This window comes from Pygoscelis adeliae, unplaced genomic scaffold, assembly GCF_000699105.1.
Source record: "Pygoscelis adeliae isolate BGI_AS28 unplaced genomic scaffold, ASM69910v1 Scaffold294, whole genome shotgun sequence".
NCBI classification, from domain to species: domain Eukaryota; kingdom Metazoa; phylum Chordata; class Aves; order Sphenisciformes; family Spheniscidae; genus Pygoscelis; species Pygoscelis adeliae.
Window position 1 is genome coordinate 3,252,425 of NW_008824722.1, and position 23,822 is coordinate 3,276,246.

General features: G+C 36.8%; 1 protein-coding gene across 1 annotated transcript in view; it reads left to right on the plus strand.

The window, feature by feature from the left end:
• BTAF1 (BTAF1 RNA polymerase II, B-TFIID transcription factor-associated, 170kDa) overlaps window positions 1–23,822 on the plus strand; it is a 53,414-nt gene that overhangs the window by 24,278 nt on the left and 5,314 nt on the right. Inside the window, 25 exon segments of the mRNA XM_009323325.1 lie at window positions 1,245–1,313; window positions 3,845–3,934; window positions 5,441–5,536; window positions 5,794–5,970; window positions 6,536–6,676; window positions 6,807–6,931; window positions 8,091–8,211; window positions 8,288–8,392; window positions 8,635–8,784; window positions 9,412–9,554; window positions 9,724–9,898; window positions 10,385–10,588; window positions 12,693–13,119; window positions 14,202–14,392; window positions 15,345–15,498; window positions 15,589–15,698; window positions 17,474–17,675; window positions 18,085–18,233; window positions 21,184–21,336; window positions 21,837–21,958; window positions 22,146–22,313; window positions 22,488–22,565; window positions 22,646–22,775; window positions 23,480–23,621; window positions 23,793–23,821. Coding sequence (XP_009321600.1) covers window positions 1,245–1,313; window positions 3,845–3,934; window positions 5,441–5,536; window positions 5,794–5,970; window positions 6,536–6,676; window positions 6,807–6,931; window positions 8,091–8,211; window positions 8,288–8,392; window positions 8,635–8,784; window positions 9,412–9,554; window positions 9,724–9,898; window positions 10,385–10,588; window positions 12,693–13,119; window positions 14,202–14,392; window positions 15,345–15,498; window positions 15,589–15,698; window positions 17,474–17,675; window positions 18,085–18,233; window positions 21,184–21,336; window positions 21,837–21,958; window positions 22,146–22,313; window positions 22,488–22,565; window positions 22,646–22,775; window positions 23,480–23,621; window positions 23,793–23,821 — 3,651 coding nt within the window.

Below are 23,822 nucleotides of genomic sequence, written 5' to 3' on the forward strand. Positions count from 1 at the left end.
ATGCAGAACAAAACTCCTTTATGCTCCCAAATTCTTTAGTCATTTTAGCATTAAGAGAAATGGAGTAAAGAATGCCATTTGCCAGCTTACTTTCGTATGTAATGAAGCAAATGGGCTTTAAACTGTGTATAGCATTGAGGAGGAAAACGTGTTTAATCCATTGGTAGCAGTTTGACCCAAATGAACCAGAGTAGGTGGATTACAGGTGTCAGACCTGGGTATTAAACTGTAAAACTGTGCTAAATGCTTAGATGACAGGATTGCCCTGAGCCATAAATAATTTGATCTAAATGTTCACGTACACTTTAATCTTTGCCTTACTTTAATTAGGCTTAATTTAGAATTAAGTTCTATCTTTAGTAGTTGAAGATTTAAACAATTACCTTACTCTTAGAAAAACTTGCATTTGTTTCAATAGACTGAAAAGCTGAAAAATTGTAAGAAATGCTATACCATAATACAAATGGCACATAGAAGTTTATTTGAGGAGACTTCTTCTTGATTAGACTTTATTCTACAAAAATAAGATTTTCCAAACATAGCTTAGTAATGAAATTCTTATTTGCAAAACGATGATTGGAAAATGAAATTGAGAGATTAGTGATAACTACAGGCTGAATAGCTGCTGGTTGCTAGCCTTTCAAATGCTTTCTGTTTGTGATGGTGTGAACTTACTAATGTTAGTGTCATAAATTCCTTTCCACGGGTATGTCAGCTTCCTTGTAGGAAACTTTGGGATAGTGGATATGCCTCTGGCTTTCAAAAATGCAGAATGTGTTTGAAAAGGGTGGTGTTTATTACTGGATTAATTGACCCAATTTGATTGTGTAGTGTAATTTCAAACTGAGACTTGCCTATTATCATCTTTAAAGGCAAAGTTCATAAATTTAAAGAATCACTGGGGAGGATAAGAAACTTCGCTTGATTTTCTGCTTTAGCGTGGTTCCTAAAAGGCTGAATTCCAGAACATCAAAATTAATTATCATAGAGAAGAGGTTACACTTCTAACAGACAAACTTTATAAGCTTTTTAAAAGATCCGGTGCTAGTCAGCAAAGTTTCTGAAGTGTGGAAGAAGGTTGCTTGGTTTTTTTTTTTCAACTCTGTCCACTAACAAAGAACAATAAATACTTAAGCTTTTGGAGGTCTTTATCTTCATGTATCTAAGTGGCGTACAATCTAAGAAGTGCTTGCCTGATCCCTTTCTCTTTTAATCTCGTACTTAATAATTTTTTTTAAATTTAGGCAAATGAGTGGCCTCTGGAAAGCTTTTGTGAAGAGGTGTGCAATGATCTCTTTAACCCTTCTTGGGAGGTAAGGCATATGTGGGTATGTAAAGTGAAACTATAGATTAAAAGGCTTCAATAGAAGCACATAAATTGTATGCATAGGACTTAAGAGCATTTTGCTAGATATCAAAAATTACATCAATTGTAAATACAGATTACATAGCCAAGACAAATCTGCTTATAGAGAACTTAAGTGTTTTTAAAGACTCATTTAAACAGGAAGTGAAAACAGATGTGTAATGTATAGTCAAGTGGAGAGTGAGAAAGATATGGAAAGCAGTGATTATAAGTGAGAATTCTGGAAGTATTGAAATTCAAGCAAAATAAAAGCACATTTAATTGCTTAATCTTTTTGACCATAGATTAAACAGGCTTGAATTCATCAAGAGTTTGAGGAATATTGTGTGAGTGTTGCTGACAACAGTGGTATGTTTGTCTAATGCTAAGCTAGTAGAAAAGGTGGGGGGGATCAATCCTTTGGTAACAGGGGGTAGGCTACAAATCATTAGTTGTTCTCTTCACTTATAAAAAGGAACTTCTAACTTTTTTCAGAATGATAGTAAATACCAACTACAAAAACTATATATTTGGTTGCCTAGACAATGTATTTTCAAGATTCAAAACCTGTTCTGCTCACCCTTTTATTCAATCCTTATACTATTTTCCACAAATATGAAGTAGCTGACAATGGTCTGTCTTCCTTGAGCAGAAGATGGGAATAACTGTTGTCAACAGACTTCCATTTTTTTAATGAAACAGTTGGATCTTTTGAAAGGTTAAATGTTAACACCAACTATAACATACTTAGGTATATCTGTAGCACAGTTTCAGTGATAGCAAGTTGGCTCTGCCCATAATGACTTCAAACTTGGAAACATGGAGATAAATCATATGCAGCCAGCACCATTATTTTGGGCCCAGAAAAAGGATAATTGTATTCATGTGGCACATCACTGACTAAGCTAATAAGCCTCACCTTATTTGAAAGCAGGCTGTTGCAGTTGAAGCCAAAGTCCACTTGTCTTCTGGAATGCAGACATTCTCATAGCTTTCTTAGTACGTTTGATAGAGGGTGCACACATCTTAATTAAGGAAGTAGATCAGTACAGAATCATTATTACAGTATGTTCTGGATGAAAAACAGGTTAAACTACCTCAAAATACATGTTTATGAAATGGCCCTCTGGCATCTTCTTGCAATGTCTAGAGGCAGCCTGCATGACTAGTTCAGACTGCTTGCCTAGCTTATAGGCAGCTGAAGTCAGGCAAGATGAATCCTCCTACTGGTATTTCCTTTATACATTTGTCTGTCTTGCTGTTTTGTGTTTGCAGAAACTGAGAGGTTAACTAGCAAAGTCTTCCTCTTCTGGCTTGTAAAAACTAACTCATAAGCAATCTTGGACCAAATAAAAAAAATTATTAGTGTATTATGAACAATTAGGATTTTAAGACTAGGTCTCTGGCTGGTTTTTATTGGCTTGCTTATAGCTTTTACCAACAGCCACTTAGCTTTACCTATGGGGATGTGCATGCTTGCATTTCATCTAAGATATTCTGATTAAGGGCAGACCTACCAACTACTCAGTCGTAGCTGTTACTATGATGAAATGAAATACAATAATTTTCTGCTAGCAACAAGCATGTATATGAAGCGCCCTTAAAAAAAAAAGAGTAAGTTCTGCTCTAACGTATGTAAATGCCTCTCAATGAAAACCTGGTTCAAAACTTTGCCTTTGCAACTTTCTGTGTATCTATTGAGTGGGCTTTTCTTGATTAGACAATTACTAGTCCAGTTACATACCAAAAATACCAGAAACAGGTGTGTCTATAGCACATCTTTCTACTGGTCATCTGTCACTTCCAAAATGCTTCCTAGTGTGTTAGCTGTTTGTGTTTGGTGGGAACATACAAGTGGCTATAACTTGCTTTCCCACATCACTTGTTCACTTATTTTTTTAATATTTAGCCAAGAAAGGCAGGTTTGTAAGCTATGCAGAAGACTAATTCTCAGAAATTTGTTTTGCAGACCCCAAAATATTCAGTGGGGATCCAAACTGTTTAAGAAATATGAAGAGTTGTAGAGGAATTTAAATATAATATAAAGACAAATATAAAGTGCTTAAGAAATATAAGAATATTGCTTTTCTTTAGCTTATAAACTTACTAAAAACAGTAATATCTTCTAGTTGCTCTTTCTCTGAAAACTAGTGTCTTATAGTGAGGTAAAACTAAATGAAAACTGTCTTTGTTGGCTACGTTACTGCAAATACGATAATAGTATCTTCTGTGTTAGAAAATAGAAGCAACTCTTAATTGCTTCTGTCCATAAGCTGGCAAATACTTAGGAGAAAACAGGTTGGTTTTGGACAGATTAGTATGTAAGTATATGATTTGATCTAATAAAATACTACCTCTTCCCACAAGACTAAGTACTACCAACTCTGCACCACCTGAAACTTCTCTATGAAGAATAAAGTAGTATTGCTTCAGTTACCCACTGTGGTTTTTATCTTCTGTTCCTAAATATTTAAAAATTGATTTCTTTCACTTTTCTAGGTTCGACATGGTGCAGGTACTGGACTGAGAGAGATACTTAAAGCTCATGGTAAAAGTGGTGGTAAAATGGGAGATAGCTCTTTAGAAGAGGTAAGTTTCCAGTCATGTAGTCTTAACATGTTACTTAAATGAAGTTTAGAAAACAGACTTCTTAAAATACTTAAGCTTTGCAGGAGGTGGGTGATCAGGGACAATATAAACCATGAGATTTGTTTGCTGAAAATAATCTGCATGAAACTACTGTATGCACTGATGAAATGTTTACATTTTTAAAAGGCCTGTGCAAAAAACAATACTACTGTGTAAGCAGCCATTAATATGTAGACTGTGTGTAAAGTTATTAAACGCTAGCTTCCGTACTAGAAAACATTATTTTCAGGTCATGGTAAGGGTGCACTGAAACAGAATTGACAAGTTGATTATGTAACTCTAGTGAAGTGTCTCAGATCCTTCCGATTCTATTCACTTAAATAGTAAGGGGACTCTACTGATCTGCTTGCTTTGTCATTATGAGGAAAAAGTATTTACATAGTCTATTTAAAAGGAGAACACTTTTTAAAAATGTCCTGACAGTAATAACTTGTTTACTAATAGTGAATCTCATCCGGATTCATACCGACTTCCCTGGTGTAAAAGCAGCTGGGAGAGCTTGTGCTTTAGAGAGTGTTGAAGAATGAGGATATACATTTATCAAATGTAGATCAAGCTACTTCAGCATACTTTGTATATAGGGAAAGCAAAAGCTGCTATCTCTCCTTGCTTCCATGTGGAGTAGTATTTGTTCCATGGAGATTGCAGGGTAATAATAACAACACATGCTGCAATGATAAGATACTTTAAACAGTTTCTTAACTATTTATAGAAAGAGCGTATGTATTCCAGGCTAGCTTCAAAGGCTGCTGTGTATGCTATATACAGGCTATAATTCTTTGACATGTATGGGAATATGAAATCCATGATATGATGAAAGTTTCGTTCATTAAAATGATAGTTTTCAAGGGAAGTGGTGATCTAGGAGGCAAACAGTGGAGATCAGAAAGATGATGCCTGAGCATTAGCTTTTATGGGGTTTCTGCTCTGAGATTCAGAGTTACAGAGGTATTGGGTCTCTAACAGAGGCCAGAGCTTCAAGACAAGCTTGGTCTAAATTGCTTTGTTAAATCTGGAAGAGACATGGCTGAAGAGCAAGTTCCTTTAACTGGGTCTCCCATAGTGAAGTACTGCTTCATAGTTTGTTTATTTGTAAATATTCTTCAAACATATTAATTGATTTGCCTAGGACATGTTGACATTAGTCAGTATTGATTACCTGAATGACCTTACCTTTGTGTGCTGTGTAGGGATAAAATTATCTGTCTACCTTACAAGGTGCTCTCTAGCATTTTGACAAAGGTGCTATGTGTTATGAAGTTTTTAATAAGCCAGGTGAGCTGAATTAGTGCTGACTGTTTTGCCTTGACTGTCTGTGCAAGGTGACTATATTCAGTCAATTTAAATGTATGTTGTCATATCTTTTACATAAATTTTAGCTACAGCAAGCATATCAGAAATCCTTTGAGTAAATAGTCAAGGTGTTCAATTTTTCTCTTTCTACAGATGATTCAGCAGCATCAGGAGTGGCTAGAAGACTTGGTTATTAGACTTCTTTGTGTGTTTGCATTAGACAGATTTGGAGACTTTGTTTCAGATGAAGTAAGTTGTTTCTGAGTGAACAGGTAGATCAGCAGGCTTCTGCAGGAGATAATATTGCAGCAGATCAACTATGCTTTGTACAGTGCTACTGCATGTGTCTGTTGTAACTGCTCACAGATGCTTATTACAAAGTAGCCAATACATAAATTTCACCTTGTTTGTATAGCAGTCTTGGTCATCTGACTCTATTCATATTGGTTTCTTTCTAAGTCAAGTTTCATACAGAAATACCTGTTTTATCACTTACTTTATCCTAGGTGGTAGCACCGGTACGTGAGACTTGTGCTCAGACTTTGGGAGTAGTATTGAAACATATGAATGAGTCTGGAGTTCATAAAACTGTGGATGTTCTCCTGAAGCTGCTTACACAGGAACAGTGGGAAGTGAGACATGGTGGTCTCCTAGGAATAAAGTACGCTTTGGCAGTACGTCAGGTAATAACCCTCATGACAAATTGCAGAGAGCTTTGGAACAGAAAGCTCTGCTCAAAGTTGAGGATGTGGCTGAACAATAGGTATGTATGGTAAAGCAAGCTTGCTTGCACTGCAGCCTCATGTGGGTTCGAAGATGTGTGACTGCATTTTTATATCCAGGCTGCAGAAATCTGCAAGTATACAGCAAAGTTGTACTGTTGTAACTTGATAAGTTACTTGCACAAAACATCATAAATAGAGGCTATGCTTTCCTGGTTTTGACAATACTTTGATGTGCGAGGTTAACAGAGCTGAGTGCTGCAAGAGGTTTAGTCTATTCACAGTATTACTCTGCAAACACTGAGCTTTGTTTACACCAGAACTGAGCTGAGTTACAGTTCATTCAAATTTATAACCTGGGTTTTACTTCATGAATGGTAGTTTACAATATTTAGATTATAGTCTTGGACCTGTAGCTTCTGTTTTATATAACAAACAGGTTTATTCACGTACTCAGTGTACATCTTACTTGTCTGGGGCATTATATGCTTTTTAAGTTTAAAAAGGCTTTTAATCTTTTTGGCAGGACATGATCAACACTTTATTGCCTAAAGTGTTGCCTGCAATAATTGAAGGTCTCCAAGATCTGGATGATGATGTCCGAGCTGTTGCTGCAGCATCTTTAGTACCAGTAGTGGAAAGCCTGGTCCAACTTCAGTCTCAGAAGGTGACTGAATTGTTTTCCATCAGTTCTAATTGAAAAGTTCACTTTTGGTCTGAGTGAAGAAAATAACTCTTAGAGGCAGCACTTGAATTTTCCTTTTTTTTAATTATAATCTCTTCCGCTTTTTGTGTAGGTCCCTTTTATTCTTAATACCTTGTGGGATGCACTTCTGGAATTGGATGACTTGACAGCTTCCACAAACAGTATCATGATCCTTCTTTCTTCCCTTCTGACTTATCCTCAGGTCCGCAAATGCAGGTAACTTTTTAATTAGTATTGCTTCAGTATTGCAGGTTTGACTGTCCAGTTATTTTCAAATTGGAATAATCAAAGTTGCTTTCAAATCATGTGCCAAGGAGATGCTTGATTTAAATCAGTATTTTAATTTTACTCTTGCTTTTCCTTAAAGTGAAGGTTAGGACAGTGCTTCTATTTTCATGACGTTAGTAAAAGGCAAGAAAATAATTAAAAGGTACTAGACAGTGTTTATATGTGACTCCTTCCCCCCTCCTTCATCTTGGGTATTTTAGTAAAGGATATCTGCTCCACTCATATGGTGGTCCTGCCCGCAAACTTCTTGTTTGTCTGCTCCTTGTTGACAAACTCCAAACAAGAGAGCAAACTGTGTACATTAAAACACATGCATGTACCTGTGGAAGTTTACTATTGGAACAGTTCTAAAGAAAGCTACAAACTTGAAAATTCACATCAATAGTACAACCAGTAATTCTGTGACTGGTTGAAGACAATGCCTAGTTCCTCTTGTTTGGGACTGTCAGATTAAAGGAATTGCATGTTAGTATGTTAACATTTTTCATAATACACACGGTAAACTCACAGCATCTGCGCTTAAGGTAGATGCTTTACACATCTTATCTTTCTCATACTATATGATTGTCACTGCTGAAAGCTGGTTTTTGCCCAAATCCAAAATTAAGAATGAAGTTTTGTCACTAATGCCATCTTTAATTCAGCATGTACTACTTGCATCAGTTGATGTGCAAGTTCATGCACAAAAGATCTGAACTTGTTTTTAATTATTTCTAAACTCATAAATGCCTAATAGTAAATTCAAAACAAAAACAAAAAACCTTTTTTCTAAATAGTTGAACAAAGCCCAAAGTATAATCTGGGAAACAACATGGTAAAAATACATGCTTGAATCGACTAGTTCTTTATACCAGTAAGAAAAAACAATATTTTCCTGAAAAAAGATACTGACTCAAACTATTTTAAATGTTTAAGCTGTAGTAACTTGATCCTTCACTTAAAATCACAAGCATACGCAATAATACTTTTTTAAAAAGCTTTCTTTTGGATAAAACTTTATAACTGAGGATAAACAAAATTAACTTGGCTGTGTGTGTTTGGTTTTTTTTCCCTGTCACTGCCTCTACATCTCCACTTCATGTACTAGCATTCAGCAATCGCTCACAGTTTTGGTCCCACGTGTGTGGCCGTTCTTGCATCATACTATATCTTCTGTGCGAAAAGCAGCACTGGAAACATTATTCACACTGCTGTCTACTCAAGACCAGGTAAGAATTAGAGTTATTAGGGTTCTACTATGATACCTACTGGAATCTGCTTGATCATATGATACCTGTGTTTCAGAGCTCTTCAACATGGCTGACTCCAATTCTGCAGGACATGTTGAGGCACATATTTCAATTTTGTATCTTAGAAAGCAACCAAGAAATTCTGGATCTTATTCACAAGGTATTTGCATGACTTACAACTTAGATACATATTGTTGTGTATCCTGCTCTTTCATACCCTCTGCACTTGTGTGCAGATAAAGAATAGTGTGTTCATGTTAATTATTTTGTAGTTAGCCTATTTGATGCTTTACTGTAGAGTGAAGGAGAACAGGATGATTCCTACAGCTTATCAGCACACATATGATCTTACGTAGACCACATACAAATGTGTCATGATTTCCACTATGGTTCTTTCCCAAGGTATGGCTTGAACTATTAAACAAGGCGTCTGTACAGTATGTGGTTGCAGCTGCTTGTCCATGGATGGGAGCCTGGCTCTGCTTAATGATGCAGCCGTCTCATTTGCCCATTGACTTAAACATGTTGCTAGAAGTAAAAACCAGATCAAAAGTAAGTGAAATGTGACCTCGCTAACTGGTCTGGGGAAAGTAGGAAATTGATTAGCTGTATGTAAAGACACATTCTAAAGGTGTTAGAGGGGAGTGGTGGTGCCTTTCTGTAACTCTAAATGAAACCTATCTTACAAACCTCAAGTCTTTGGAAGAAAATAGTTCTTGTCAGGTTATCCATGAGAATTCAAAGTTCTGTCATGTAGCATGCTCCCTGTGAATACTTTATAAAGTATTCATTTACATGGTTCCATAACCATCATGGTTCCAAAACTGTCTGTTTGCAGGACTGAGTTAAGTCTACAAGCATTGCATGATTTCTGAAAACATGCTGAAAGAGGTTTCCTTTTTCCTCTGTGTGGACTCAGTTTATCAGCTGTATGTTGAGTATGTTTTAATATTACAGTGAAGGAACCATATCATACATTTAATTGGACCATAGAATACTATTAATGGAGAGGTGATTTACAATGATTAACTACTTTAAGTCGTCTGTTATCCAAGAAATGTTCTGGCTTAGTCTAACTTTTGCAGGGTATGATGGTTATTGGAAATGTTATGGAATATGAATTAATCTTTCCTGTTACAAACACATTTACTTTCAACCTTTCCCAACTTTATTCCGTAGGAAAAGGCAGGTGCTAAACTGCGTCAAGGTCAAACCCAGAATAAGGAAGTGATTCAGGAATATATTGCTGGGGCAGACAGCATTGCAGAAGATCCAGCAACCAGGGATTATGTTGTCATGCGAGCTCGGATGATGGCAGCAAAGTCAGTTTACTGGAAACCTGAAAAAATACTTAAAAGCAATTTATCTTTTTCATTATATAGTGGTTTTGCCAAAATCTCATTATGTAGACTTTTTTGGCATCTTCATTTTGAATCATTAATTGCCAAGCAATTGTAACATTGAAGTGACTGTTCTTTCTCCTTTTGTCAGGTTGCTGGGAGCACTTTGTTGCTGCATTTGTGACCCAGGTGTAAATACTGTTACTCAAGAAATAAAGCCAGCTGAATCATTAGCTCAGCTACTGCTCTTCCACTTGAATTCTAAATCTGCCTTGCAGAGAATTAGTGTTGCGTTAGTAATCTGTGAGTGGGCAGCCTTGCAAAAGGTAGGATGTTTCTGCAGCAAAAATAAATTTTACTTACTATCTTAATCCACAGCTTGTCGTCTGCTACTTATCAACTGAAGTTTTATTTCAAGCTAAGCTAAAAGGGTATTTATACATCTAAATACTAAAATCTTGATTGTTAGACAATGGAGGAATATATTACTTGGTAGCTAAAAGCCAACTGTCAGAACTATGAATCAGTAAATACGTTCACATTTGTTCTACAAATAACTATTCTCAAGATGCAGGTTATCTAAGGTCAATGCTTCCTTTTAGCATGACCGTCTTCCCTGTATTCACTGTCACTTCCATTCTAGTGGCAGACTGAAGGTTTTGTTCATAATCTTTAATATTCTGGGTTACAACTGTTAATGGTCCCTCTGGAAACTGGATTTTTGTAGCTAGATTGCACTGTTTAGTGCCCAAAACTGAACAAAAGAAATTGTGATTACTCAGAAATAAAAATTATGTCTTTTCCTGTTACAGGAGTGTAGAACTGTGGCCATTTGTGTGCAACCTCGTTTACTTGGGGTCCTTTCTGAACACCTCTATTATGATGAAATTGCTGTTCCTTTTACCCGAATGCAGAATGAATGTAAACAACTCATCTCATTGTTAGCTGATGCACACATTGACATTGGAAACAGAGTAAACTGCAGTGTATTTACAATAGATCAAGCTAATGAGCTGGTAAGTAGAGGCATGCCTGCTCTTCCTTCAATCTATTTTTGTCTTGAAATACATCTTTAGAATAATTATTACACAGCCAGTAACTCTCAGAAATAATGTGACTTTACACATCCTTTGACATGAGGTATGTAGTAGGTACTTACCGCTTCCACTGTGGTGTTCACAGACTATGCCAAAAATTGAGTAGAATGCAAGGTAGATACTTAATAGGAGAAAAAACTGACAGTGTTCTGATTCCAGGTGTTGATTCACTATTGAAATCTACACAGAAGAAAACAAAGCAGGCTGGAATTCCTTCAAAACCAGTGTCAAAAGACTAGTAAATAAACTGTGCAAATCCTAGAACTTCTCCCCCCTGACCCTCCAAGCATGTTAAAGTGGGTTTTTTCCAGCTGTTCAATTGTTTTGTCTTTTTTAATCTGAAAACACCAGAGTTAGATGTGATAATAAAAGGTAGCTCTTGACACAAAAAGCTCTGTAAGCAAAAATAGAGCTGATAATGTTGGGGCAACAAATTAAAAGGTGTTTTCTTCCAACCCCAAACTGGCTTCTTAAGCAGAGAGAAAGATGAGTATGGACAGATGAGGTAGGATGTCGATGAAGAGCTTGTGGGTTTGAGAGCCTGCAAAATAAAAGGGGACTGGGCTGGGAGGGGTGTGTAGATTTGGGGGGGGTGAAGGAATGGTGATGGATGTGGTGCAGCTTGGGGCAGGGGAGGAGGGGGATTAGGATCCTGGATGTGTTTGTGTATGAAACTGGAATGCTGAGGATAAGAGTAAGAATAAGAGAAGGTTTAAGTTTGTACTGTTATGGCCACGATGACTGTAGTATGATGGATCTTGAAATTCTCAGATGGTAGTACTTAGGTAGTAATATGCAGTAGCTTAACTTGGAAATCTCAACTTATCTTTAAAGTTATAGATAATTGTGTATATGGGCTGAGGGAATTTTGGCAGCCAGTCTGATTATGGCTACAATCTAAAATGAATAAATTCCCAAGGTAAAGTCAGACAGAATCATGTGAGCTCTTAGTCTGTGAAAAAATACAGGAGTCTTCATATACCTCAACTGTTTACTCTTGAGTCTAGTAATAGGGCTGCTTGACCAGTGCGTGTTTTTTTAGAAAGATATCCATTCTGGATTAGAAGACTCATTCCATCACTACTTGCTATTTTCTGTAGCTGTCTTCGGCACCCTTTTCACCTCTTCAAGTTTTCTTGAAATACAGACACCAAACCTACACTACATTATAGTAGTGCATTACATGTAAAAACTCTGTGCTCCTCCATGCTATTCATATTTTTTTGCATCCTTTGGTCATTCCAGTCATCAAGGTCATGTGGAGTGGAACTTGAGGTATCTATAGAATGAAGCAGTACAAGTCTGATAGTTGAAAGACTTGACCAGCACATCTAAAAGTACAAGGCAAAAACCAACAACACACACACCCAGACTAACCCTCTCAAGAGCTGTCATCTTTCCTGTACTTAGGAGCCTAACTATCCTATCAGTAGAGTACATTCGGCACTTCCATGATTCCACGTTGCTTTTAACCTGTTTCCTGTGAAACAATTAAGCAACAGTAGTCAGCCAATTGTGAGTGGGGGAGGATACGGCAAGTCCTGCAACTACTGCATTGTGCTGACTTTTTCCTTAGATTGTTATCCCAGGTTCTTTCCTCAAAAGAAAATCAGCTTAGAAACAACTTCTTCATGCACGGGACCTTGCACATCCTTTCTGGCCTCTTGTATTCATAGCGTATTCTCCTTTGCTTATCTGTCATGTGCTTATGTATTGCCAGAATATCTGGATATATCTGGTGGATATAGGACAATCTAAATTTGGAGGAGTACGTAAACAACTCTTTTAGCTTTGGAAATCTAGACTTGAAATGTTCATAATATGCCTGATTCTTCCCCTTGAGCTGCAGTTCAAGATTCCAGAAACTACATTTTGGAGCATTTCCTGCTATTTGCTGGAAAAATGGAGATGATAATACTGGGTGAAGTGACTCGTGTTCTGTCATGAAAACCGTGGTTTTCAGAGGAAATCCCATTTTACAGTAAATTAAACAGATTTGTAACTCTTTCTTCCTTTTTATTAGGTTACTTCTGTTTTCAATGAAGTGACATCATCCTTTACTTTGAATCCTAAAATGCTACAACAGTTGGACAGTAAACGACAACAAGTCCAAATGACTGTTACAGAAACAAATCAAGAATGGCAAGTGTTGCATCTGCGAGTCCATACATTTGCTGCATGTGCAGTTGTGAACTTGCAGCAACTTCCAGAAAAGCTAAATCCTGTTATAAAACCTTTAATGGAAGCTATCAAAAAAGAGGAGAATACACTTGTACAAAACTATGTGGCTTCATGTATAGCGAAGTTACTTCGGCAGTGTACAACAAGGTCTCCTTGTCCCAACTCAAAGATCATAAAAAATCTCTGCAACTCCCTCTGTGTGGATCCACATCTTACCCCACTAGCAGCATGTCCCGCACAGCCTCAGAGTAGCCATGAAAACTCCAAAGGTATGATATCTAAGACAGCCAGGATTCTTAAAATATGCCTGCTTGTCTCTGAACTGTTAAAATGAGTATTCGAGTGAGTCTTTTTTTTCAGTGTTTTTAAAATGCCAGCAACTGTCTTCATTTATTAGTAATTATTTCATTTAGGTATCTTAAACTACACACTGTGTGCAACTAATGATTTGTATAGTTTTCAGAAACTCTATGTATAAAAGACTTTTGTTCCAATTTTCAGTTATTTACTGTTGTTCAATTATTATCCACTTATGATCACATTTCACTTACATGTGTTATGAAGCTTTTCACTGAAATTGAATCAGTCTGGAAATTAGAGTAGCCTGTTAGAAAAAAGTCTGACTTGTGTTATGTTCCATAGGCTAATAGTAAGATAACAAAAGATGAGGACAGTGTTTGAAATGAACAAATAATCCTGTGCACGCTATAGTCATGGATTTTCTTTAAATGACTGTCCCTTGCTAAAAATGTATGGATTGAATGAACAACACAAATTAAGACCTTAATACTCTCAAAGATTCTAACCTGCTTTAAGGTTTGACCATTATACATTTTAATTTTTGTTAATGAACGTGTTCTCCTTTGTTTAAGAATAGAATAACATTCATATCTGACTGAAAATTAAGCTTATTAGCATAAACAGAAACACCAAGAAATCCAAAGATACTGATGGCATCTGCTATTATATCATGATAGAAGTCTTGAACTGTTTGTAAAGGAGACAGAACATAAATTTGTTTAAACTTTAGACATAATGTGTTGTTTTATAAAAAAAAACTTGTGCAAACTTTTTATATTTGACTGAAGTTTTGTTACTTGTATTTCTTGCTGAATAAGAATTTATGTGGCAGTTTGTACACTTAGATTTTCTTGCCAAGTCTGTAATGTGCTCTTAACAGAGTAACTCTACTCTGTACTTAAATTTTTGCCATCCTTGAGGATGATGACACGTTTTTTGTTTTACAGCACATTGAGATCTGCAGATGACTTGTAGCTACCACTTCCACCTACGTTTTAAACTGCAGCTTAAATTGTCAGCTATTCTCTCTTTATTCTCTCTTTTCCTTTAGGGCCCAACTCTGATAAAGACGGGATGCATCATACAGTTACTAAGCACAGGGGAATAATTACACTGTACAGACATCAGAAAGCTGCTTTTGCCATCACAAGTCGGCGAGGTCCTACTCCAAAAGCTCCAAAAGCCCCAATTGCAGATCTCCCCACTGGCAGTAGTGGAAGCATTCCTACAGAACTTGATGAGGTAAACTTCAAAAACTTGCATTTGCAGTCTGCATATCCACACCTCCCTTCCATTAGCTTGAATTCACTGGAGTTGACAGCATTATAATAGGGATGTCCAGGATCTTTTCATGAGAGAACTGAGTTGACGTAAAATTTTGTGATGCAAGCAGCATATGTTAGTTGATGATGATGGTAATGTTTTAAATCTTCAGTATGTCATTGAGAAAATTAATACTCCTGAAATATTTTACATTTAGCATGGGATATGAATATCTCAATATAAATCCATGCCAATGGATTTCCACAAACTGTGCTGTGATTGTGTCCCATTACCCATGTTAGTGTTGGTCATCTTGATGCACAATGGAAGCTCTGAAGCATTAAAAACAGTATTTGAAATATGACTGGCTTTAGATGTACGTGTGACTTCCACACCTGATGTGCTCCATTTTTTTTTGTTACTGTTTTATTCATATAAAACTTCAGCATGTTTTAGTAAGATCCTAGTCAGGACTGTGATTCCTAAACGGTGTTGTGGATTTTGTTCTTAATTGTTAAAGTGATTTTTATCAGTTCCACTTTTTGAAGAGGGTGGGAGCAAGAAAAAGGGCTTAATACTGCTTTTGGGAAGTTTTGCTAGCATGCTACTGTTCTTGGTGTCCCCTATATTGGCAGTGTCTGAGGTTCTGGAACTGGAACCAGTTGGAAAATCTCTTGCTGAAATGGGCCTGTGTCACCAAAATCCCAAAATTTATAGGATTTAAATAATCTGCTATAAAAATACTTTCATTTTTTAGCTGTATAAAAAATAAATAACTTACAAAGAAAAAAATCAACCAGCAAATGTGTTGTAGGTAGCTATAAACACAGTCGAAATTGAATGCCTATATAACAAAGGGAGCCTCCTTGAAAATAACTGTTATTCTTAACTGTACCTGTCCTCACTACTTCGGTAAATTGTTTAATTCTAGGCTCAGAAACCTTATGTTGTACAGAGAAGAGGAGCTGAATTTGCCTTATCTACTATAGCTAAACACTTTGGTGCTGAAATGGCAACGGGATTGCCACATCTCTGGGATGCTATGGTTGGTTCATTAAGGAACAACATTCACATAAATAATTTTGGTAATTACACTTCTGATTTAAGCTGGGGGGGCTGGTAGGCTGGGTGCAGTATGTCAGTCTTAAACTGAACACCTTTTCTGTTTCTAACAGACCGAAAGTCCTTACTGGAAAAAGGAGATGCTCCTGCCCAGGAGCTAGTAAATTCTTTACAGGTTTTTGAAACAACAGCAGCTTCGATGGATACTCAGCTACATCCTCTGGTAATCATATTCCAAAGCAGCTTTTGTATGAAGCAATTAAGTCTGTTCATTGCCACTGTTTTAAATCTTTGTTTTGTAAGGCTTCTTTTTAGATGTTTTTCTGATTTTGCTCAAATGGTGTTTTTATTGCACTTGCTAGCTTGCCTGTTCTCCAAATCCTGTATCCTAGTCTCGATAAGCTGAAAACATAGCCTTCTATCGTCAGCAGTTAAGCTGTTAACGCTTTAAAGCTACTTTTTCCCCCGTGTCCTGTAGGCTGTTAAGTTCTGTATTTGTTTGTGCAGGTTGTAGAATAAACCACAACAGCAAACACCTACCTACAATTTAGACTTGCCCTACCCTTTTCTGGATGAGATGCCCAAACAAGATTGGGTCCGAAGTTTGAGTTATGAGAACATTTATGCTATTGCGTTACATTGAAGTCAGCATCTCAACTCTGCTTTATTCTAATTCCAGATTTCCTAAACCTGGAGAACAGACAGGCTCCCTGTGCAGGGAATGCAAGAGTTAAGGGAGACTTCAGTTACCCCCAAGTAGACTGGATTTGATTAATTTTTTAAATTATTTCTTTTTACCCACCACTCAATGTAAAAGACTTAACATCTTATATGCAGTAGTAGGCTCTGAACTAACTATTTCTACTCAGGAGAGAGATCCTGGAGTTAGGATAGTTCTGCAAAAGTATCAGCTGAATGTAAAATACTGGTTAAAAAAAATAGAAAGTTAAGAAAGAAACAGAACAAGTAAGTCACCATTATGCCTGCATCTGAATACAATTTTTAGTACTAGCCTATCTGCATTACTGTATTTCAGAATAAATATAGTAGCACTGGAAGAGGCATAGAGAAGGGCAACAGGATGATAAAAATATACGTAAAGGGCTTCCATGCAAGGAATAAGTAAGCCAGAACTCTATCTGGAAAGGATATGATGGGAAAGGATGAGCATAAGGAATGGCTGTAGAATTCTGAGCAGATGGAGAAAATTCATATGGAACATACCGAATTGTTTCTTATCTATTTTAGTAAAATACTGAAGTGATTGTGAATGAATTTAGCATATGGCATGGAAAGATTTTTCTTTATATATACATGTATTTTTATATATATACACACATATATGGTGTGTAGTTAATGTGTAGATAGGTTCTGGGGGTGCTAACATTGTATACAGGTTTAAAAAAAAAAAAAATCACCACGTAAGATACCTGACATAAAAATGTATTTGTGCTGACGAAGAAAAGACATGTACGTACACACGTACCCCCTTGGGAAGATAAGAATTTCCTTCTGGGTGTCTTGTCACACAGAGTTAATAAGTCTCCCAACATGGCTAATTTGTCTGCCTAAACATAAATGGGATGAATCTAGAACAAATTTGCTAGCTGGAAGGAATTCTTTATCTTATCTGTATTTAAGCAATAATTTTTTTTTTTAATAAAAAGTTTGGAGTACTTACTACTGTATTCTTCCAGTGTGAAACACTTCCGTAATTATCAAGGGCTTCTTTAAATTGCATTTTGACTAAAACCCTAAACATTTTGTTGCTCTCTGAATTTTAACTGTATTGGGGAGTAATACTTGTTCAAAATTCAATTGTCTTTTTCTTCTGAAACAATTTTTTCGGTTCTAAACAATTAGATCTTGTTTAAGGAGCCATTTCAAGCATTCTTTGGAGGCAACAGTGACTTGAAAAGACTGTTTACTTCAAAATAATAAAGTAATTTGTTTGTAACTCATATTAGCCTTTTTTCCCCACTCTTTTCTTCTATTCAGTTAATACAGCATTTGCCTCATCTCTACATGTGCCTTCAACATCCCAGCACTGCGGTGAGACACATGGCTGCTCGTTGTGTAGGTGTTATGAGCAAAATAGCTACCATGGAAACAATGAATATCTTTCTAGAGAAGGTTCTACCGTGGTTGGGAGCAATAGATGACAACACCAAACAAGAAGGTGCAATTGAAGCACTTGCATGTATCCTTGCTTGAGTACTCAAAAATGCAGAAACCTCTTTGCAGTTGCATAATTTGGGGGAACAAAAACTGTTGCCTGAAAAAAATGGGAGGAGGAATGAAATAAAATGTTAAGCTATTTTTCTCCTGTAGATAAGAAACAGAAGAAACTTTCATTTCCATTGCCTTTATTTTATCTATCAAATGAAGTTTTGGTGGAGGTAATTCAGTTTCTCAAACCATGGAATTCACTGGGCTAAATGTAACTGGGTAGATCATTTCCCCCCCCCCCTCCCCCCCGCTTTGTTAGTAGAAATCTTGTTCATGTAATGTATTAATGACTCTTACATATTGTGTGAAATCTGCCAGGAATATATTGATGTCAGACAATCCTGAACTGGTAAAAACTATTTCCTTAATAACTGATCCAGGTGTAATGGAGCAGCTAGATGTTGGTATTGTTCCGTACATTGTTCTTCTAGTGGTTCCAGTTCTGGGTAGAATGAGTGATCAGACAGACAGTGTACGTTTTATGGCTACTCAGTGCTTTGCAACGCTAATTAGACTAATGCCTCTTGAGGTAAGCTCAAGTTGTAAGTATACAGAGTATGTGAACTGCCCTGTATCCACTCTTTCACCAGCTACAAAGTCCAAGCTTCCGGCTTATTAAATGCTGAATAAGTAACTGTTGCTATATATTGTTGTTCAATTATCTATATCAGATAATTGAAGATGTATCCTTTATAATGTAAAATGAGTAAAATTGGACACTCTGTTAGTAATTTTCTAAATTAATGTTAAAGTAAAATTTTTCTTTATAAGAAGCTCACTTCAACTGCATGTAATACTGCTTTTGCTAGTTTTGGCTCAAAAGTCCTGGGAGTCTTATGTGCGCTCTCTCTAGGTATGTGTGGTGTTGTGTATGTGGTCAAGAGAAATGCCTAAAAGAGCAATACTGATTTAAAAGGAAAAAATGAAATAGCAGTAATAGAAACAGTGTGGAGATAAGTACAATTACTTATTCCTAGCTTTTAAAATCAAAAAGCCCCACCCTACAGCTTTGGGCAAAATATTTTGTGTATTATGATCCAGTAGTGTTTAATTAGTACAGATTTGCTTCAGTGTTTCACTCCTCCTACAACTTGCATATCTCAGACACTTTCTAACCTTGCACTTCAAGGACTACAAGGCTTCTAAGTAACTTATTTTCACCACCAGATGGTAATAGAAGACAGTTCAGAATTTGCATGTTTCTAACGGGGGGAAAAAAGTCAGTTTAATGGGTTTAGTATCTTTTATTATCTCAATTTTTAATTTAGCATAATAGAGCCTTAGAATCTGATAACTAGCAATCCGCCTTAAATGGAGCACTTTCTGTATGCTTACACTGAAATGTTGAAAAAGTTGAAAGTGAGAAAAGTAGAAATGAATTTGTCATGCTGCTGCTCATTCCAATGCCATTCACACCTGTGCCCTTCATGTGCATCTAAATACAACCTATGGAATACATGTAGCTTAGATTTCCTTTTTAAAGCTATTTTAGTAGAATTTAGTGAGCATCTCTTAAAAACGAAGAGTACTTGTTTTATTAATTGTATACATATGCATGATCAGTTCATGTTTCTTTTCCACAGTTACTCAAGATCTCCCTTAAGACTTCCCTGTCCAGTTAAGGAAGTTCAGTATCAGATACTGAACTATATTAAATATGCAAACTTAGAAATATGCAAACTTAGAGTGAAGTAGATTAATGAGAGAAAATACCAGTGTTGTTGTGGGACAGTCTTTTGCATGCTAGCAATTTTAAATGTTAGGCCAAACAAGGAATTTAAATTGATAAATGTAGAGGGGTTGGAGTCATCTCAGTGGAAAGAGTAGGGGGTAGATTGATGGGGACTAGCGAAATAGGTGTTTTATGGGGAAATGCTTTATTAAGGAATCCTTTTTTGAAACTGTAATAACTTTATTATCAAGTTTTCATAGACAAAGTTTTACACATGCTTTGTGTGAAAAAACTTATGGAGTGGTATTTTATGGGTACAGTTTTACTTTTTTAAAATGGGAAGACTTTTTAGGGTAGTCTCGCAGATATTTCATAAGACAAAATCTTAGTTTTCAGTAGTTAGTGGTATCATTAAAACAAAAAAAAACTTTTCCACTCCTCCGATTTCATGTCCCTGAAGCATGACTTCTAGTTCTGTAACAAAACAAAGAGCCTGTCTAGTCTTTTGTGTTTATTGCTGGCATTTTATATACTGCCTAAAATGCATGACCTGAATTCAGCTGCTGGATGAGTAAAAGCGATAGAGATCTGAATAAGCTTGGAGTTTCTAATCTGTATTTTTGTGTTGGTTTCTAATTGTGAGGAATTGGGAACAGTAGTAATAAATGAGTTGGGAGAACTTAGCTATGCTCAATTTCCTGTATCTTTATTCTCAATTTCATTATTCATTCAACCATAAAAATGAAAATATGACTGAGAGAAGGATTATAAGGTAAATGGTTCAAGTTAATCTGTTGTGTTTTATTGATAAGCAATCATGCTGCAAGTTGACAATATACTTGAACCAAATTAACTGGCATAGTATTCACACTTCAGACGTATTCTTTTAAAAGGGAGGGTAGGAAGAGCAGTTGAACAAGTAGGCTGTTGTCTGTGTGTATGTATTTACTTAAATACCTTATTGGAGCACTTCTAACAGCTGAAATCTGAGTTAGTTTTCCCCCTCCTTTATTAACCACATACATGGTGGAATCACTTGACAAGAGTTTTTCTTCTCAGCCAGGACCTCCCTAAGTGATAAGTAACTTGTGAAGTAAAGCTAACTAAAGATGGAGATGGCCCAGAAAACTGGGATGACAGGTGTGATGATAGAAAATATCAGTGCCTCTTTTGCTACTGTATATTATTAGCAAGCAAGAATGAGCATGTTTGGTCCCCAGATACAGCTTCTTTGGGCTTCTGGCCTGGTATGGGAAGTACCTAGGAAGCAAAGGTCTGCTGCTACAAACCTGGAGGGGTTTACGCTTTTCTCTTTCCCAGTAGTTTCCAACTGCTTGAATTCAACCTATGGATTTCAGTATCACTTTAGATCTAATTCTGCTAACGTCTGTAGGGGAAAAAATCCATCTAACTTTGGATGGTAGATTGTGGGTAAGGAGAAATGGGTGTCAAAGGATTCTCTAGCCAGCCAGATAAACTCTCTGATTAGAGGTAGAATAGCTCAGTCTTTGTAAAATCTTGCAGGCACGACCAGGATTTCCCCTCTTCTATGCGATTGTATCAAGCTTTTCAGTGTGTCCTTTGGGGCAGAGTGTCTTTTGCACCCTACAACCCTGCAACCCTTCGATCTGCAAAGAATCAAACAAGTATAGCACTGAGTTTGGATTTATACAATGGAGGAGACTGCAGATCTTTGCCATCTGTTTGTTTAAAATGTCTAAGCTAGTATGAGGTTTTATTTCTTATTGTCTGTGTGAGAATTAAGTACTGCAGCCCATACATTACTGCTTTAAAAATATTATCCTAGGCTGGTATACCAGATCCACCAAACATGTCTGAAGAATTAATCCGAATGAAAGCTAAAGAACGTCACTTTCTGGAACAATTACTGGATGGAAAAAAACTGGAAAACTATAAAATTCCAGTACCAATCAAAGCAGAGCTCAGAAAATACCAGCAGGTAACAGCTTGTACTTTTATTTTAAAAGAACAGTAAATTCTAGTCTGATACGATTTTATGGAAGGGTAGGAGTTGTTAGGGTGCTGGGTTTTTTGGCTTTTTGTTTTGTTTTTAGCTGTGCAGTGTGTATCTTGGACTCTTGGGTAAGGAAGAACAAATTAAGTAATGCATGCCATGTATACTGTTTTAATGATATTTTTTCCTCTTCTCTGGACTCTGTCATTTTTCTCAGGGAATGGCCAATGGGCTGTGCCTTGCTTAGGCTGACTGTGGCAGCTCACCACTGCAAAAACCAGGCCTCGCTGTACTGTTTGGCCGCTTATGTTTCTCCCTTTATTCCCCTCTGAGTGAATGGGCTGCAGTGGATGCATTTATGGTGGGAAGCAAGCTCGTAGTTTGACAGTGATGGATGATAGAACATAGAGATGTTTGAACAGAAGCCTAACTAGCCAAAAGCCAGTTTTTACTTCTGAGGCACTATTTTTTTTTTCTGATTTCAGGATGGAGTGAACTGGCTGGCATTTCTCAATAAATACAAACTTCATGGAATTCTTTGTGATGATATGGGCTTAGGAAAAACTTTACAATCCATTTGCATTCTTGCAGGTGATCATTGCCTCAGGTAAGCTTAAAGTCTTTAACGATAGGTTTTATCTATGGTAATGACTCTGGATGTAGTGCTGGGCAACTGGCTGTGGTGGCCCTGCTTGAGCAGGGGGGGTTGGACCAGATGACCTCCAGAGGTCCCTTCCAACCTCAACTATTCTGTGAAAAACAATTTTTTCAAACTTGTTTTGATATTCTCAAAGGGCTCAGGAATATGCAAGAACAAAACTGGTGGACAGTGTTCCTCTTCCCTCCTTGGTGGTGTGCCCTCCTACGCTCACAGGACACTGGGTGGATGAAGTGGGCAAATTTTGCTCAAAAGAATATCTTAATCCTTTGCACTATACAGGACCTCCTACTGAGAGAGCAAGGTAATGCACTTTGCATTTATGACTTGGGTAGAGTAAAAAACCACACACAGAATTTTGATACTACTGAAGCATAGTTTGTGGGCATGGTAAAACTTGTGATGGTACCTTTAAAGGCTGAAATTAATAACATTTGTAAGGAACACTTCAGTTATGATCTCCTCTTTTTTTCTTAAGATTACAACACCAGGTGAAAAGACACAATCTCATAGTGGCTTCATATGATGTTGTGAGAAATGACATTGACTTCTTCAGGTAAGAATTGGTTCGTGTTCTGAGGTTTTTAATAGCTTAGAATTTTAAATGCTACTTAAGTCTATGTTGTTCTTTTCTAGAAATATTAAGTTTAATTACTGCATTCTTGATGAAGGCCATGTAATAAAAAATGGAAAAACAAAGCTGTCAAAAGCAGTAAAACAGCTGACTGCCAATTACAGGATAATTCTTTCTGGGACACCAATCCAGGTAACTGCTTTTCTTTTTTCCTAAGGAGTTGGGTGAGTAGTAGAAAACAAGCAAAAGAGATCTACTTTGCAGTCCACTTTATTGTGCTTTTTATCAGAGTTGTCTTGTTCAAAGTATACATTGTAAAAAAAAAAAAAAAAAAAAAAAAAAAAGCCTTTCATTACTAAATGCTTGAAACTACATCTTTTTCCTTTCCCAGTATACCCATGTATAGGGGAATGGGTGCAGGATCCGTGGTACTAATGGGGCTCAAAAGTTGGCAACAAGACTTTCTCTACCACTTGTTCTTTAAGTAGCAGGCAGGGAAGGGGAGAGAGCATTTCCTTATGCCTCTAGTGAAATTAGCGAGAAACTCGACTCTGAGAACTCCAGATTTTGGGCTTTGCCCAAAACAACTTGTCTGTGGAGTATCTGTCTCATCCAGGACTAAGACCACTCCTGGGTTTTGTTGTCCAGAACAACTCGGGGCATGGCTTAAGACATCAGACACAGTAGAAAGTCCATTTATATGTTAAAGTGCACGTACAGGTCTTCCTGTAACTTAGGTTGATGAAAGAACCACCAAGTTCCAGGAGCTCAAAAGTATGTTGAAGTGTTATTAGTGTTTTATAGGCAGTGTTAAATATGTATGGAAATGTTTTTGATAACTTATTACGATTCCATTACTTTGAAAATAATGTAACAAATGTTTCTTTTCTGTTCAGAACAACGTCTTAGAGTTGTGGTCGTTGTTTGACTTCCTTATGCCAGGATTTTTGGGTACTGAACGCCAATTTGCAGCTCGATATGGCAAACCAATACTGGCAAGTAGAGATGCCCGAAGCTCCAGTCGAGAACAAGAGGCTGGTAGGGATCAAATGTTAAATCCTGGTTTTCCTGTTTTCTTCCTTTAAATAAGAACTGCTAATGAAAACAGAAAGTGCGGTCAGTTCCAACATAAGAGGTTGGGGGGCTGAATGTTTTGAAAAAAAATTTTTTTTTCTTCACCTAAAATACTGCTTCCATTGCCTTCACTAGGGGTTCTTGCAATGGAAGCACTGCACCGCC